General features: G+C 36.8%; 1 protein-coding gene across 4 annotated transcripts in view; it reads left to right on the top strand.

Moving 5' to 3' along the window:
* Positions 1 to 18,747, top strand: part of LOC114053921 (oxysterol-binding protein-related protein 1) — a 305,142-nt gene that overhangs the window by 212,735 nt on the left and 73,660 nt on the right. For all 4 annotated transcript variants that reach the window (XM_027877060.1, XM_027877061.1, XM_027877062.1 and 1 more), the window contains one exon: positions 698 to 854. In XM_027877060.1, coding sequence (XP_027732861.1) covers positions 698 to 854 — 157 coding nt within the window. The remainder of the gene's footprint in view (positions 1 to 697; positions 855 to 18,747) is intronic.

Here is an 18,747-nt window from a genome sequence, read left to right as displayed (position 1 = left end):
TGAACCTTTTTGTCAGTTTCTTCATTTGTAAAGAGTAGGCTACTTTAAAGAGTTTTTTTTTTTTAAAGACTCTAATGAGAGTTCACGAAACATTTAACTAAGTGCTTTAATATCTGGGCATACAAAGACAAAAATAAAAGTCTCTACCTTCCAGGAATATTAAATCTCCTGGGGTAATCTGGTATGTCTACAAGTAAGTAACTACAAAGCATATAGAAAATAACTAGTGGTAATCAGAATACATAATGGAGAAAAGCAACAAATAAGTATCTTTTATGGGATCTCTGAGAAGGGTTATTTTTTTATGTCACACAAAGTAACCTTTTAGAATGTAATTTTTAAAAAGGCATCAGACCTCTTTACACATTTTATGTGAACTTGAATTTTATATAGATTGGTATAACTAACAAATATGAGTTTTTGCATTTGGGACATATTTAATTATTAGAATGAATTTCTTATCTTCTTTACCATTTGTTTTATCAATTCAAGCAGAATTTAATGCCTTGCAGAATGTCAACTTTTATTTATTCTGCATAGGTTCCCTGAAATCCCTGTAGGGGAAGTTAGCAAGCTCTCTGAAGGACAAAGTGATCTACTAAAGTTTCAGAGCATGGTTCATTGAGGGAGGTATCTGTTGTTTCTTGAAGTCCAGCATCAAAGATCCAGTCATTAACATGCACCTGCTGTACTACAGATTCAGAGTCTGAACAGTCCGTAAGAAGATTGGAAACAGTAACAGCACGTTCGTTTGAAGAGAGGAGAGAACGTTTGAACAATAGAAAAAGCAGAATGTCTGAAGGAAAGGATTGTGGTGGTGGAGATTCCCTGTCCAACGGCATCAAAAAGCACAGGTAGGATGATCTATTTCAATGTGTAATAATTGTGAATTTTATAGTACAAAATAAAGTTTGTCTGGATTCAGTAAATAATTTTTCCTTTTCTAAATCTTTTTCCCCCTTGGGTGCTCAGGGTGATGCTTCTTTTCCAAATGCTTTTTCTTCTGCCTGCTTAAGAGAAGCATGTAGAAATTGGGGAAGTAAGGCACAAAGTTTTGATCTTTTTGTGTCAGCAAACGACCTGGCAGACAGTATCTAGATGCTTCAGTCACCTTTCTCAGGCTTGTCCAGATGCGCTGCTGAATCTGATGCTGGGCTCTTTTTTTTCCTCATGCATCTTTTATGATGATGCCTTCTATTGCTGTTTCAGTTTCCAGTCATTTGATCTTCTTGTTGATTTTATTAAGAATGAATGGTAATATTGCCAGCCTGATGACACAATTAAGTTTAAACAAAGACAATTTAATAAGAACCTTTCTTTACTGAACATATCCAGCTTACATTGCCTAATAACCTCAGTACTGTTTTTATCCCTTTGGTAGTTTAGTCAGAGACTTTGCAGAGTTAATGAGATGTTATAGACACCACCATTCTCTGGTTTCAGCGTAAAGTACAAGACAGTTAAATATGCGAATGTCACATTAATATAACAAATGGTTATTTTTTAAAATTAGTTAAGAATTGTTTTCATGTCCTAAGTAAAATTTCTCTCAGTGTAGGGTGTGTGTGTGTGAAAAAGTATTATGAGGTAGGTTTTTTTGAAATAGGTTTTTCACAGCTTTTTCTCACTTACAGAAGACAGGGAGAGGTCCCGCTGTGGAACAAGGGAAAGTATGCCCAATTTATAGTTAGAGGACCTGAGTTCAAGCCTCAGCTCTCCGCCTTATGACCCCAGTGATATTGTACAAGGCACTGACCCTCTCAGCCTTAATTTCTCATCTGTAAAATGAAGAGGTTGGAGTCCATGGCCTTAAGAGGTCTCTCTTAGCTCTAAATCTGTGATCCTAATCATTACCTTAATTACACTATAACTTGGACATACCACTTGCTTTGTGTGATGATTTTTAGGGAAGATTGAATTGAAGCATACCTTTTTTATTCACTTCAGCTCATAGGTCCTAGGAGCTCTTTGATTTCTACCACCACCTCAGTGAAAAGGAATCTGAGGAATAAACAGTCTACTTACACATTTTAGTAGCAAGCATATCCTTTCCAGTAAAAATATTTAAGTACTTACTCTGACAAGATCATGGATTGGTTAAGTTGTCAAAGCTTCTTTTTTTTTTTTAGTTAGAAAACATGCTCCTTGACTGCACGTGTATAATTTATGTCAGATTGCTCATTTTGACCTTCTCAAGGTGGGGGTAGGGGATGGAAGGGGAGAGAGAGAATTTGAAGCTCAAAAATTTTTAAAACAAAATATAAAAATAAAAAGGGATGGAGGGAGAAGACATGCCCCAGACTTGCCAGTAACAAGAGGTTCTCACTTAAAAGAAAATTTACATTTACAGTTTATTCTCTGATGACTTTGGCTAGCTACTGTGGACTCCTTTGTGAAACCAGAGCTGAATGTGCACTCTCAAAAGAAAACATTTACCCACAAACCTAGCAAAGTCTGGTTATCTAAAAAGTTACCATAAATTTTGACTACTTAACAGAAATTCATTAACCATATCAATCCAATGAAGCAGTGTGTATGAATGTACTTTGAGAAGTACAAGTACAATGATCTCACTGTAAGTAGTGTTAGTGGATTAGTATTACAGTGTTGTCTTTTTTTCTGGGATAGGACACTCTATGTGGTATGTCTGACTAGGATCATAGTGAGAACATTTGCAATATGGGCATGCCTTATCATAAACTTCTTTATCCCACCTTCATGTAGTCTTCATTTTGTTCTTTTGTTAGTGTTTTATTGGTACTTTCTGCCTTTTTTGCCATAGCCACTTTCCATTGAACCCTTCTCCCCTTTCCCATAGAGTTCTTCCTTATAACCAAGAAAAAACCCGGGCAGTGACCACCTCTGACAGACTAGAGATCATATTGTTCCCATAATTTACTACCTTTTTAGCAAGGGCAGGGAAGTCTCTTGGGAAAACTGTCTGACAATCAACAGTTCTTAAGAACTGGTGTGAGCAGTCTTAGGTAGTGGACTCCCCTCCCTGGAGCTGGCTAAGCAGATGGTGAATGGTGGTTGAGCCAATTGTGGAGATTCTGCTGAGGTCCCATCCAGCTAAAATTCTGGATTTTGTTTCATTATTTGTCGCCTGGAGCCAAGTTCATGAGAGCACTTAGTCTGAATACGTAGGATCATAGATTTAGTGCCAGAAGGGACCTTGAGACCTCTAATGCAACACCTTCATTTGACAAATAGGAAACAGAGGCTCAGAGAGTTTCAGTGACTTTTCCATGACTTCACAGTTCATAAATGTTCATAAATGTGGGGTTTGATCTCAGGTCTTATGGACTCCAGGACTTTTATCTTTTAAACCATGCTGCTTCTCCTAGGGGATATGGATATATACTGGGTGCTAGGCCTGTGATTTCACTGTTATGAGGAACTTCTGAATAAAGAACACTCCCTTTACCAATGCATATCATCACCTTTTCTGCAATTTATAGTCTTAAAGAGTTACCTGGAGAGGAGGTGTCAACACCTGACTTGCCCCACATGTGACTTACAGTACTCCAGAGTATGATTTAAACCAGATTAAAATGTAATTGGGAGATATTTAACAAAATAAATAAAAATACAGTAAAATGTAGATCCTACTGCATTTTAAGACTAAGTCGATATGTGACTGACAGGGATCCTTATATATGGTTAGCGGCCCCTGTTTCTATTTGATTTTGAAACCACTGGCCTAGGCCACTGAGAGCTTAAGTGACTTGCTGCGCCTTATATAGCTACTACTCGTGGTAGGTGGGGATGGGCTAGGGAGCTTCTGTGTTTCATATTTCATCAAAATTTTGATATCTTTGTGTTGTTTTGATTTATATTACCGTACTCATTACATATGTATTGTTCTGGCTCTCTCCTTTCTCCATTATCCGTCAATTAATACAAACTTTTTGTTTCTCTGAATTTCTCATATTCATTGTTTCTTATAGTAGTATTCCATTACATTCATGTATTTGTGCAGTCTTTCCCTAAACAATGGAAATACACTTTGTCGTGTGTGTGTGTATAAAATGTGTAAAATATATTTTGCTACTATACAAAGTGCTGCTTTGAATAGTTTATTATATGTGGGCCCTTTTTTTCTGCCATTGACCTTCTTGAGGTATTTTCCTAATAGTAGAGTTTTCTGGTTTAAAAGGATATGAGCAGTTTGGTAACTTTGTGTAATTCTAAATTGTTTTCTAGGACAGTTTAGAGTTCCACCAACTATGTATTAGTATCCACATTATTTTTTAGTTGGTTAAGTAAGAATTGTAGAAAGATCTGAAAGGCAAATGATAATTTTTTTAGAAAATAAAATTCATATAGTTAGTTAAATGATAGACTCATGGCCTGCCAAGTGAACATGTGTGCCTCCTGAAATTCTTAATTTACTTCATTGCTTATGTAAGGCTCCAAAAATGTCATCATAATAACTGTTATCGATAGAAATCCTAAAAGGCATTATATATTTCTGTGCCTTCTTAAAAACGTGTACCCCAGTAATTTAACCTTCTCTTGAAAATCCAAGCTCACCGTCATGGACATTTGTTACAAGGCTGTTTGCCCAAAATCAAACAGTCTCAAATTGCTCTGCTTTCTGTAGGTTTTCTGCCTCCCGTCTTTCTGTTAGATGTCACTTCATGGTGTTGTCAGCTTCCCTTCTCCTGGCAGTATCTCCTAATTTGCTGCCTCTGATCTTCCATTCGATTGATTCTGATTGGTTCTGTGAGTTTAAAAAACACAAAATCTTATGAGTTCTATGGGAAGTAAGAGCAAATAATCCTAAGTAAGAATTGAGGATTTTTCCTGTAAATAAAGTACATGAGTATACATACATACATACATACATACATACATATATACATACATACCTACATATATATACATATATATGTACACACACACACACACACACATATAAATAATAAAAGAAAATAAAATTCATACCAGGTCACTAAAGGAAGAAATGCAGAGAAGTAGAATTGTGTTCCTAGATGAAATAAATTAAAGTAATAAAAGAGATATAGATTGTAGAAGCTGTAAAGAGTAACAAGGCTCCTAGCTCTCATGCTACTGGAAAATAATACATTATGGATCAGTGAATGATACCAAGTCCAGGCCGAATGTCAAAGTTTAGCTCATGAAATGAACAGGCCAGGGTCTTTTTTTATTTGACAAGTTCTCACATTGAAGATATCTTAGCATTTATAATAATGGTTAGCATTTGTGTAGCACTTTTACGTTTTTCATAGCACTTTAAATGTGTGGAACAATGGATAGAGCATTGGACCTGGTGTCAGGAAGACTTGAGTTCAAATCTTGCAGTAGACATTTATTAGCTATGTGATCCTGGTCAAGTCACTCAGCCTCTGTCTCAGTAACTTCATCTGTAAAATGGGGATTAATAATAGTAACTACCTTCCAGGATTGTTATGAGTTTTAAATGAAACCATGTTTGTAAAGAACTTTGTAAACCTTCAAGTGCTGTATAAAATGCCAGCTACTACTAGCTTTTCATTGCATCCTCACAACAACCCTGGAAAGTAGGTACTGTTATTATTATAATTTTGCAGATGAGAAAACTGAGGCTGAGAGAGGTTAAGTGACTTGCCCAGTTTGCATCTGAGGCATCATGTCCAGAGCTCTTACCTGCTTTGCCACTAGCTTCCCATTTGGAGAATTTAAATTTTATATTGTTGCTCTTTTCTCCTTCAGTATATAATACCCTCAAGTTTCTCTTTTTACTATTGGATTTCTTTCCACAATCATGAACCCCTCTCCAATTACATTTGCTTTCTCCTGGAAAGAGTTGGGTTTTGTTGTTTGTTTGAGTGTGTTGGCTATTTGGCAGTGCTTCAAATAATTACGTATTTGTTGTAGTCCAGTTGCCTAATTAATACATCCTTTACATAAATCATTTTTTGAAGGCTCTTCTAAGGGTTGTATCTACTATTGTAATTCTGATGGAATATACACACTTGTGTTCTTCTGGTCAGAGTCCCATTACTATAGTAGCCCATTAATAATTTATTGCCCATCATTCTGGACCAGGAATCGCAACTCAGTGGTAAAAGTGAAAAATCCAAGACAACCAGGGAAAATGTAAGTTTGATAAATAAGGAGGCAAAATTTGATGATAAGATGCCTGTTTCAATAAAAAAAGCTTTTATATTCTCTCTCCATCTTCTAACCCTGTGTTTATTTTTAAAAACTCATCTGTGTTCAGATAAACAGTTAAGTGTCAGCTGCGATATCTATTTGATATGCCAGATCAGAACTGTAAAAAAGTTGTTAGAACACTTAAATACTTCCTGGTTTTGTTTTTGTTGTTTCGAGTCAGCGGAATCTAGTGACCTGTGTCCAAGTATTTTAATCTGCTGTTGTCATTACAAACCATCAGATAATATCTTTGAGACCTCATCAAAGATAGAAAAAAAAGTGGATTATGAAAAAGGACAAATGTAGTCCTCATACTTTAAAATGAGGAAAGATAGGCCATGCAAATTGTAAAAGCACATGGAAAGTATTGAAACAAATCATCAAAAAATATTTGAGTTTTCCTAAAAGAATATAAGTTTTTCGGTAGTGATCAGTATGACAGTGCAGAATAAATCATGCCAAACTAAATTCTGAATTTTGGCTTAGGAGATCTGCATTCAGATCCTGACTCTAGCAGTTACTAGCTGTGTAACATGAGGCAAGTGACTTAATCTCTTTGACTGTTAATTTCTTCATCCATAGTCTGCAAATAGTACTTATGCTCTTTATTTCACAGGATGGTTATGAAACGAATACTTTGTAAATCATAAAGCTCTATTTAAATGTGAGTTGAAATAATTATTCCTATGATAATGGTCTATGTAGAAAGCTGAGGAACAAAAAATGTAGTTTTAACTGTTAGTAAAACTTTTCTTTCATCATATATGATATTCTGTTCTCAAGGCATTGATATGTGACGGAAAGAGTGCTGGACCTGGACTCAGGAAGACCTGGGTTAAAATCCCGCCTCCTTACTAGCTGTGTGACTCTGGGCAAATCAATTCCTCTCTTTCTACCTTAGGCTAGGACTTACCTGTCTAAAAATTATAAAAAGTTTTATTGGAGGAGAGAATTATCATACTATTAGTTTCTCACTCTCATGAAATCAAGTATCCTTCAATATTAATGTATAATAGTGGATAAATAAACTAGAAAGATATGATCTGGACCAGTTCTCACTTACTGAAGTTGTTAAGCCCTTCTGCATTTCCCTTCTGCCTTGAAATCATATTAACTTCAGTGAAGAAAGCAGGTATAAATTAAACATTCCATTTCAATTATGTAGCCTTCTAGTGAATCTCTAACATGGCTTTGTGAAGTGCTGTAGAAACTACTAATCTGAAACGTTGTCAGGTGACTAGATAATTTTGAAGGTTGCCTTCCAATATGTGGTTATTAATGACTCTGTACCAGTTTGGAGTGTTTCATATGGATTAGTATAGGATAAGTATTAATACTTTTATTGTCTACTTGCATGAGTGAAATGTCTGAATGTTCGTCAGGTCTAGAAATGACAATAAATTGGATGAGATTAGAAAATAAGAGTAGAGTTCAAAGTAATTAATAAAGAACTTACTTACCAAAAGTGAAATGAAGTGTAAGAAACTAAAAATGAACTACATAGATACAAGATTAAAACGTTGCTGAAACAATATTGGTATAGTGAAGCAAGAAGTAAACCTTGGAGTCAGGAAAGACCTTTTAATCCTACTTCTAAAAATCGTTATGCTATGTGACTTCAGGCACACAGATTACTTTGTACCTTCAGTCTCCTGATTTTTATGTCTCCTGAGGGAAGGTTGCAAGGGGCTTGGCCCAATTTGCATCTGCCCCAAAGAAATTTCCTCTGGCTTCCTAATCACTTCCCCAGTTGAGAATAGAAGCCTTCCTCTGACCCTCACCTTCCTTCACCTGCTGTGAGTGTCACCTTAGAGAAGGAGACAAAAGGCCCTTCTGGCCCCTTTCCTCCTGTGCAAAGAGGAGCAATCTTCCCCTTGATCTCAGATCTTCCCATCTCCTGCTGCCCGCTGGGCTTGTTCCTTGTAGGAAGAGGAAGAGGAAAGTGGAAACCTAGACTTCTTCTCCTGCTGTTCTGATTTGACTTCCATCTCCTGCTATGCCATTTCTTGCCTAATCATCAGCCTTTGGAGAGATTAGAAGTAATGAAATGGATCTTCCCATCTGACCATCGAACCCTGTACCTTCTTCCATTTGGTGCTGCGTTTGTCTCCAACCCAATCTCCAGCCTGCTTTGGGAAGAGGGGTGGTACCTTATGTTCAGTGATGAATATTCTCAAAGCCAGTCATACTTTAAACATTCCAGTGCTTCTGAATCCCTGAAGGTCACTGTCCAAACCCCATTCTCCTCCTATACTACCCAATTCCTTATTCCCATCTACCTTAATCCTCAACTCTTCTATTGTGTCCTTTAGAATGCCAGTTCCATGGGTAACAAAATTCCCTTCATCCTAAATCCATCTTCTAGCTGTTACTGAAATCTGGCTCCCCCTGATGACACAGCTTCCTTGGCCACCCTTTCCATGACTGGCTACACCTTTACTCATTCCCCTCAACTTACAAGTTGAGGTGAGGGAATTGGTATACTTCTTGCTCCCCATTGTCATTTCCTGGTTCTCTCGCTACCTCCATCACTTAGTAACCTGTCCTCCTCTAAGATTTGTGCTTCCACCCAGTTGAAATCCTGGTAGCTGTTGTCTACAGACCTCTGGGCAATTCCTCTTCCTTTCTCAACCTGTTCTGTGTAGGACTCACAATTTTTCTCTCCACTCCAATTCCTGACCTCATAGGTCTTCAACATGCATACGGACTCTTCCTCAAACACCCTAAGCACTCAGTTCCTCAACCTGCTTACTTCCTATGACCTACTCCTCCATTCCATCTCAGTAACATACAAAATGGCCACATCCTAGTTCTTGGTATTGCCCACAAAGGTATCACCTCGAAGTTAAAGAATTGCTACATCTCCTTATCTGACTGTAAACTATTAGCTTTCCACCTCTCCCTCTGCTTTCCCTTACCAAACACTACCCTTTATCTAAACTGTAACCTCCAAACTCTCTACCAGTTCTCTCCTAGGCCATCTCCCCTGAGCCATCAATTATTCTATGCCAGGAATTGTACTAAATGCTAGGAATACAAGAAGAGGAACTTACAGTCTAATGGTGGAGATAACATGCAAACAAATATCTACAAAGCAAGCTGTAATGCAGGATAAAGAGGAAATAGTTAATAGAGAGAAAGTACTAGAAATAAGAGAGGGGATAGGGAAGACTTCAAGTAGAAGATGTGGTTTTAGTTGACACTTGAAGGAAGCCAGGAAGGTCAGTAGGAGGAGGGGAGAAGAGAGAGCATTGCAGGCACGGTGGACAGCCAAGGAAAGTGCAGAAGATGGAGTGTCTTGTTCATGGAACAATCAGATGGCCAGGGTCACTGGATCAGAGTACACGTTGGGCAGTAAGGTGTAAAAAGAGTGGAAAGAAAGGGTAGTGCTATTATGTGAAGGGCTTTGAATGCCAAACACAGCATTTTGTATTTCATCCTGGAGGTGATAAGGAGCCACTGAGGTTTATTGATAGTAGATGGATGACATGGTTGGATCTGTACTTTAGGAAAGTCACTTTGGTGACTGAATGTAGGATGGGTTGGAGTGAGAAGAGACTTGAGGCAGGCAGACCCACCAGCAGGCTATTGAAGTAGTCCAGGTGTGAGGTGATGAGGGCCTGCACTAGAGTGATAGCAACATCAGAGGAGAGAAGAGGGCATGTTTGAGAGAGATTGCAAAGATGAAATCAATAGACCTTAGCAACAGCTTGGATATGGGGGGGTGAGAAATAGTGAGGAATCCAGGATGACTCCTAGGTTGAGAGCCTAAGGGACAGGGAGGATGGTGTCACCCTCTAGTAATAGTAAGGAAGGTATTAAGTGGATAGGGAAAATATAAGAGTTCAGTTCTGGATATGTTCAGTATAAGATGTCTACATCACATCCATTCTGAGATGTTGCAAGGCAGTTGGAGATGTGAGGTTGGATGTCCCAGAAGGTTTGGGGCACACAATAGGTAGATTTGAGAATCATCAGCATTGTGTTTAATATTTCTATTTTTCTTTATTTTTGTGTGAGTTTATTTATTTGCCTCCAGATGGGAAATTTTTAAAAAGGTACCATGCACAGCCAAGGAATTACTAAATTCCTTTTTTTTCCTATTTATCAGTCATTAGAGAACTATCATTTTTAACTTCTCTAAAATTCTATTCAGATTTTTAACTTTTGTTTAACTTTTGTGGGGGTTTGCCTAGATCTGAATGGGGTACATTGAGGTCCCTCATTCTTTGCTATGTCTCTGCAAAACTCAATTAATTTTTCCTTTAAGTATTTGTAAGCAATTATGTTCGGTACCTTTATGTTAAGTATTGATATCGATTTGATAATCAGTAGTGCCTTTAAGCATAATGTAATTTTCCTGCTTATCTCTTTTTGTTGTGTCTATTATAGCCCTTACCTTGTTTGAATCCACAATTGCTACTTCTGCATTTTTGAGTTTATCTAAACAAAATAGATTTTCTTCCAGCTCCTTATTTTAACTATGTGAAACTTCATGTTTTCAAGTATGTTTCTTTTAAACATGTTGGAATCTGCTTTCTTATTTATGTTCTCAGTTATAATTATTGTCTATTTCCTTCCTTCCTATCCCCTTATATTGTTTGACTTCCTTCTCTGCAAAGAAGAAGATAGTTAAAAAGCAGAAGTTTGCTTAACAGTAGTTGTCTATAATTTCACCAACCTGTTTCCAAAGTGTTTAGTTCTGGATGTCACATTTTAGAAAGAACATTGATTAACAACTATTCAAGGAGACCACTTTGTGAGCTAGGAGCAGTGGTTTGAAACTGCGAAGTGACAGATTTATACTCAGTATAGAGAATAACTTCCTAATAATTAGAACTATCCAAAACTAAAATCAGTTGTCTTGGGCGCCAGTTGATTGTTTCACTAGTGGTCATTTGATTTTTGCTTAAAAACCTTGTTGGAGATGTTATATAACCTATTATATACACAGTATTTACCATGTTATATAACAATACTTGTTATGTACCTGTTGAGGTACGAGTTAGACAGATGTCTCTTGAGATCTCTTCTAACTCTGACACTGTGTTTATACCTTGAGTTGTGAAGTCCAGTATGTGCAAATTATTTTAAACAATTTCGTTTGATTCAAAGAACTCCTGCTACTTCAAATAATTTCTTGAATATATTAGACTAGTCTTCAAATCAGATGGATAGACTTTTAGGTGCTATGGTTACCAGTCCCTGTTGATAGGAACAAAGCATCCAATGTTGCCAAGTATAGAGTACATTAAAAGTTCCAAGACTAACGAAGAATAACCATTATAGGTTGCTCGCAGACTTATAAATAAAATTATTTTAATCTCATCCTCCTGGCTAGCATATTTTATTCACTTAGTGTTGGCATTCTAGATCCTATGAAAAATTACTTTGGAGTAGAAAAAGTCTCTTTTCTTTTTCTTTCAATTTTTTTTTGTAAATCTCTTGGAAATGTTATAAAAAACCATGCATAGTACTTTCATATCGAAAATTTGATTTTCTTAATGTTTTGGGGTGTGTGTGTGTGTGTGTGTGTGTGTGTGTGTGTATGTGTGTATGTATGTATGTGTATTAATCTGATGAAGATAAGTGCCACGAGAGTAATGACCAATGAGTAGAAATTGTTACATTAAGCAGTTGCAGAAAGAATGCTAAACCTTAGAATTAGCTGACTTAGGTTCAGATCTCAGCTCTGACATTTCTTATCTGTGTCTCTTCACAAGTTACTTCACTTCCCCACACCTGAGTTTTCTTGTCAGATAATCTTCATGGTCCCTACTAACTCTCAATATTCATGATTTTGTGATGTCTTCTGTCTCATTAGAAATGATCATTGAGCGGGCCCTAGGAGTTAATCATTTTATCTTTTGAACTGAAATTTCAGGAAGAGGTAATTTGAATAAAAGCTTCATTATTAGAATAAAAGTGTTTTCTTTGGATAAATATGTAGAATAGAAAATTGGTTATCTATTAAAATTTGTTATTAGACATTTGTACCATATTTTATAAATTAAATCTCTTAGAATAACTAAATTGAGTTTCTTTCTATTTAGGAAACAATAATTTGACTGGTTTCCATAAAACTGGCGATAAACTTACATTGTCAGAACTGTAAACAAGAGGTGTGACTAGAGCTCTTAGCTCTATTATTCATTCTCTGGTCCCCTGATACCACTTTCCTCATCCAGAGGTCTCATTACTTTCTAGCTCTGATCACTAGAGTTTTAAATGTCTTACATAAATATCGTCTTCCTATTTCATTGTGCTCTATAAACACTTAGGACCAATATGGGAATTTGTTTTGTTTTTATACTTGTTACAAGTGTTTTGTTTTTCTTCCCCCATTTCCCCACCCCTCATGGGGGAATGTAGGACAGAGAAAATGTAAATGCTTAATAATTTAAAAAAAATTTTTCTTGAATAATCCTAACTCTAAAAAATGACAAAGTAGAAAAGTATTTATTAAAGTATATTTTCTAATTTTTAGTCTTTGTTTATTAGAAAGTGTGTGTGTATGTATCTCTATCTATCTATCTGTCTATCTATCTATCTATACTCAGCATTCTCAGGAAATCTCATTTCCACTTTGTCTATATGTTTCACTGATTACAAATTTACTTTTACCATTCTAAAAAAATACTAAGCCAAATAACAGACATATACCTTGGCTTCTGCTGGCATACAAGATTTAATATCTGCAAATACACTGAAGCAGATTTTTTTTTGCCCATTGGAGCGCTGCCAATCTAAAGTTTGCCTTGAAGAGAACACTACCTCAAGGGATGAGGAGTTGTTCAATGTTACCTTTCTTTGGGACTCTGCTGGGTTCGTATATAGGTGTTCTTTATAAAGGTGAAAACTAGAATTGCAAAATAAATAAAGGGCGATTACATGCCTTTCAGAAAAAATTACATAGACCAGCATCTTACACTGTATACCAAGATAAGTTCAAAATGGGTACATGATTTAGACAGAAAGGGTGATACCATAAGCAAATTAGGAGAGCAAGGAATCTATGTCAGATCTATGGAGAAAGGCAGAATTTAGGACCAAATGAGATAGAGAACATTATGAAATGCAACATGGATAATTTTGATTACATTAAATTAAAAAGGTTTTGCACAAACAAAGCCCATGCAATGAAGATTAGAAGGAAATCAGAAAGCTGGGAAATAATTTTTACAGCCAGTATCTCTGATAAAGGCCTCATTTCTCAAATAGATAGAGAACTGAGTCAAATTTATAAGAATACAAGTCATCCCCCAAATGATAAATGGTCAAAGAATATGGACAGGCAGTTTTCAGAGGAAGAAATTAAAGCTCTCTGTAGTCATGTGAAAAATGCTTTAAATCACTGTTGATTAGAGCAAATTAAAACAACTCTGAGGTACTGCCTCACGCCTATCAGATTGGCTAGTGTGACAAAAAAATAAAATGATAAATGTTGGAGAAGATATGGGAAAATTGGAATATTAATGCACTGTTGGTGGAGTTGTGAACTGATCCAGCCATTCTGGTGATCATTTTGGAACTATGCCCAAAGGGCTATGAAACTGTACATACCCTTTGATCCAGGAAAACCAGTACTAGGTCTGTATCCCAAAGAGATCATAGAAAAGAGGCACAGACCCACCTGCACAAAAATATTTATAGCGGCTCTTTTTGTGGTGGCAAAGAATTGGAAATTGAGGGAATGCCCATCAGTTGGGGAATGGCTGAACAAGTTTTGTTATATGAATGTAATGGAATACTATTGTGCTATAAGAAATGATGAGCAGGCAGACTTCAGAAAAGCCTGGAAAGACTTGTATGGACTGATGCTGAGTAAAGTGAGCAGAACCAGGGGAACGTTGTACATAGTAACAGTAACCTTGTGTGATAGACTTAGGTCTTCTCAGCAATACAATGTTCTGAGAATCTAAGACAATTCCAAAGACTCAAGATGGAATATGCTATCCATATCCAGAGAAAGAACTCTGGAGTCTGGATGAAGATCAAAGCACACTATTTTCTCTTTTTTTCCCTTTCTTATGGTTTTCTCCTTTTGTTCTGATACTGCTTTCACAACATGACTAATGTGGAAATATGTTTAATATAATTGTACATGTATAACCTGTGTCAGATTGCATGCCATCTTGGGGAGGGGGAGGGAGGGAGAAAAAAATTTGGAACTTAAAATCTTATAAAGTTAAAGTTGAAAACTATCTTTCCATGTAAATGGAAAAAATAAAATACTGTTAAGGAGAAAAAAAGAAAAAATAAACCGCCAGATTCTTTTTAAATAGTGAGCTGCTTTGGTGTATGCATTAAAAACTTTGTTGTTATTTCCTTGGTATAGGGAACTTACACCAAGGACCCCCTTTATGCAGAGCAGCTTTTGCTCTTCATCTTACAGTCTTAGCCAGCTGCTTGTGACACTGAAAAATAAAGTGACCTGCCCGATGTCACACAGTCATCACATGTTAGAGGCAGGCTTTGAACCCCAGATCCTCTAGTCCTCTAGTCCAGCTCTCTATACATTATGCTACACTGCCTATACTTTAAAACATTATAATTTTTTAAACAGTAGTCTGCATGCAACTTTCCATATGGCATTTGTTGCAAAAGCTAGGAATGCTTTTCATTTGATTGTTTTAATTTGTTCGTCAGACACTGCACACAACATTTGAGTAGCATAGTTCCATTAATAAAAAAGTTATTTTAAAAGTTTCTATATATTTCTTATAGTTGTTCTCTTTACAACAAATGGCAGCATGCTGTTTCTGGACTTTTCACTCAGTAAAATGTGATGTTTGCATAACATGAACTTATTCATTTAATAAGTATTTGTACTATCTGTAAAGCACTTATTGATACCTTGATTAAATGAACCCTATTTGTCTTTTCCAGAGAATTAGTTTCCTAGACTAATCTTTTTGGAAATTGTCTAATAACTGATAGAGGAGTGTTTTCCAATATATTCTGCAGAATTATTTTACAGAATGAAACGAGAGGTTCCGTGAGAAAATTCTGATGCTAGTAATATTTCCCTCCTCAAATATTAAATAAGAAATTATAATTTTTATGTCATACCTTAAGGACATAAAATTTTATCAGTGTGGATGCTCCCTTCACCAATCCAGATAGCAACCTATCCATTCTTAATGTAAACTATATTAGAAGAAACTATATTCACTCTTCTTAAAATGTAAGTTTTCATTGCTTTCTTGATGTTCTTTCATATAGACAGGAGGAATTAGACCTGTTCTTGTTTGGTCTCCCACGGCAAATTGAAGAACACTGAATGGAAATTGAAAGTGGTAGATTTAGGTTAGATATAAAAAAAACTTTCTAACAATTAGAGTTATACCAAAGTAGAATGGGCTGTGTAAGGATGGAATGGTATTGGTTGGATGATCATTTGTTAGGTATGTATTAGAAGAAATTCATGTTAAATTATGGTTTAGACTAAATGGACTCTTCAGGTCCCTTCCAACTCAGAGATTTTATTATTTTAATGTTCTCTTTATATAATAGCAAAGCAGCTATTATATGAGATTTTGGTCCCGAGGCATTTATTGGTCACTATTCTAGATGTTACATATAAATTAGACAATGAAGCTACTTCTTCTCCCTACACTCCCAAATGCATTATCTTCCCCATAATCTCCAAATCTTCTTCCAAAGCATAATATACCCCCATGACCTATCTGGAAGATAGAAGCATAATCCCATCATGGAAATGGTGAAGCTAACCCTTTGACCCATTGAAATGATGGCAAAAGATATAACTCAAATTTACATAGTGCTTTAAATCTCCTGATATGATAGAATGCCAGAATTAGAAGGGAAGTTTTGAAGTTTATTAACTAAACTTGTGTGACTCTGAGAAATAATTTTACCTTTTGGTTTCATTTTCCTCATTAGTAAAATGAGGATTTATGTGAAATGATCTTTTAGGTTCATTCTGTCCTTAAATCCTAGGACACAAGTTCAACCTTCACCTGAAGTACGATTCCCCCTTTACAAATCTCCAGCAAGCAGTCATCCAGCCTCTCCTTAAATCCATAATAGTTCTTCAGAAGAAGTGTTGAAGATGCCCCCACATTAAATCTACAGGATTTTTTTTTAACTGTTTCTCATATAACATCGTATTGTGTCCTGTAAGCCACCCTTCTTTGAGATTGTCTAGCTCAACAATATCTCTCTTAAAATGTGGTATCCAGAAGGGAACCATAATTTCATTACCATAGAGTTCAGAGGGTCATGATAAAAGATGTTTCCTAAATAAAAACATTCTAATTACCAGGTCACACTTCATCCCTGAGTACCTCACTAGCACACTTTTCTTTACACTTCCAAACATATTATTCCCAATTATGCATATTTTCTGCTCTAAGCTATCACTTTCTGATCCTCCATCTGCCCCCATCACTCAGCAACTTCTTTTCCTTTGAGTTTTTACTTTTACCCATGAATATCGCTTTTTTAGATCCTTGCTACTTGATCCTCAGACCATTCTCTCATCTTTTTCAGGCTCAGTAGGGGCTCACAGTGTTTCTCTCCAGACTAGTCCCTACCTTCATACTTAAATACTTTAATGTTTACTTTGCTGTCACTTAAAATACCCTGGCCTTCAAACTCCCATAATCAACAGTGTCACTACATTTCAGCCATATAGAGAGATGATTTCCTTTTAGAACCTCTATTTTGTGAAAGGACCCAGGGCAGTCTGCCTTCATTTCCCTTTTGGTCCTATTCCTGACTTTCTGAACTTCAAAACCAAGCCACCTCTAGTATGGGCACCACCTATAGCTTTCTTTAGCACATGGGGCCTCCACAATCTGGAATAGCCTGCCATCCCTGAAGTTTGCTTTTCCTGCAATATCTCACTGCAAGGCCACCCTCCTTATTCCATTGGTGAGTTCCTTTTGGAGCCTTCATTTTGTTAAGGAACCCAAATCATCTTGCCTTCATTCCCTTCCCAGCCCTGTCACTAACTTTCTGGATTTTAAAACTATACTCATGTAGTGGGTAATGTCATCCCTCATCTTTCCCCCTATCTACCCTCCACCTTATCTTTTCAGTTTTCTTTTATGTGTTGTCTTTCCTCATTATAATATGTTACTGGAGAGCAGCAGCCACTTTCCTTTCTCTCTCTCTGTTCCTTTCTTTCTTTCTTCTTGTATTTGTATAGCTAGTGCCTAGCACATGCCAAGTGCTTAATAAATACACATTTCCTTCCTTTTTTGCTTCATAACTTTGACCTCATCATCACCCCTAATTATTCTACTTCTTTGATCTTGAACTCTGAGTCTCCACTCTGCTCATAACCACCCATCCTTCAATTTCTCTTCATACGTTATTTCTTCTAAACTTACTGTTTATCATTATTATGGCTTCTATTCTCCTCATCCCTTGCTACTCTACCCATTTGTCGTCTATGCTCTGGCCTCACTTTCCTCCCTTCACAGCCTTCAGATCAATGAGAAAATATTTATTAAGCATATATTATTATATGACAAGGACCATGTTGGTGATAAACAGATAAAATTCCTTTTCTTTCTCAGTTTCCTTTCAGGCTCATCATCCATATCACACCCCGGACAGTGGAATATTCCTTAAGGTTCTGTCCTGTGTTCTTTTTTGTGCCCTCTGTGTACTCTCTCACTTGGTGACCTTACCAGCTTTTATTGTTTTAATTATCACCCTCTGTGTCGGTGATTCTCAGATCTGTGTATCCAGCATCCCCTCCCCTCTAATCTCCCCCCCCCCCAAAAAAAACAAAAACAGGGGCAGCTAGGTGGCGCAGTGGATAGAGTACCGGCCCTGAAGTCAGGAGGACCTGCGTTCAAATCCGGCCTCAGACCAAACACTTGACACTTACTGGCTGTGTGACCCTGGGCAAGTCACTAAACCCCAATTGCCTAAAAAAAAACAAAACAAAAAAAAATCAAATAACTCAAATTGAGCATGTCCAAAAAAGAACTCATTATCTTTCCTGGAAACCCATCCCTCTTGCAAACTTTCCCATTTTTGTCAAGGACATCACCATACTTCTAGTCATCTAGATTTCCAACTTTGACATGCCATTGCCCCGCATATTCAGTCATTTGCCAAATCTTGTCATTTCCACATCCACTGTTCTTTACTTGTGTAGCCCCCTTCAAGTTCTTAAGATATCTTGCTTTGATTGTTAGGATAAGCCTCAAATGAGATTTTCCTGCCTGGTGTTTCTACTACACTCCAAACAGTCCTCCACACAATATACCCGAGTTATTTTTCTAAAGTTCTGATCTGACCGTGTATTCCTCCTACTCACTTAATTTCAACGGTTCCTTATTATCTCTAGCATAACACATAAATACCTGTTTTTCAGTTTTTGCTCTTAGGTCCTAACCTATCTTTGCCAGTGTTATTTTATATTAGTCCGCTTCTTGCGCTCTGTAGTCCAGTCCAGCTGGCCTTATTGCATTTCCTCAGTCAGGACATTCCATTGCCCAGCTCTGAACCTTAATTGGTTTTTCCTGATGCCTAAAATGTGCTCCCTCTTCACTTCCACCTTATGCCACCTTCTGTATGAAACCTTTCCAAATCCCCCCCAGC

This window comes from Vombatus ursinus, unplaced genomic scaffold (assembly GCF_900497805.2).
Source record: "Vombatus ursinus unplaced genomic scaffold, bare-nosed wombat genome assembly UNPS02014812.1, whole genome shotgun sequence".
NCBI lineage: Eukaryota > Metazoa > Chordata > Mammalia > Diprotodontia > Vombatidae > Vombatus > Vombatus ursinus.
The sequence above is the reverse complement of the archived record's forward strand: the minus strand, read 5'-3'. Positions and strand labels throughout refer to the sequence as shown.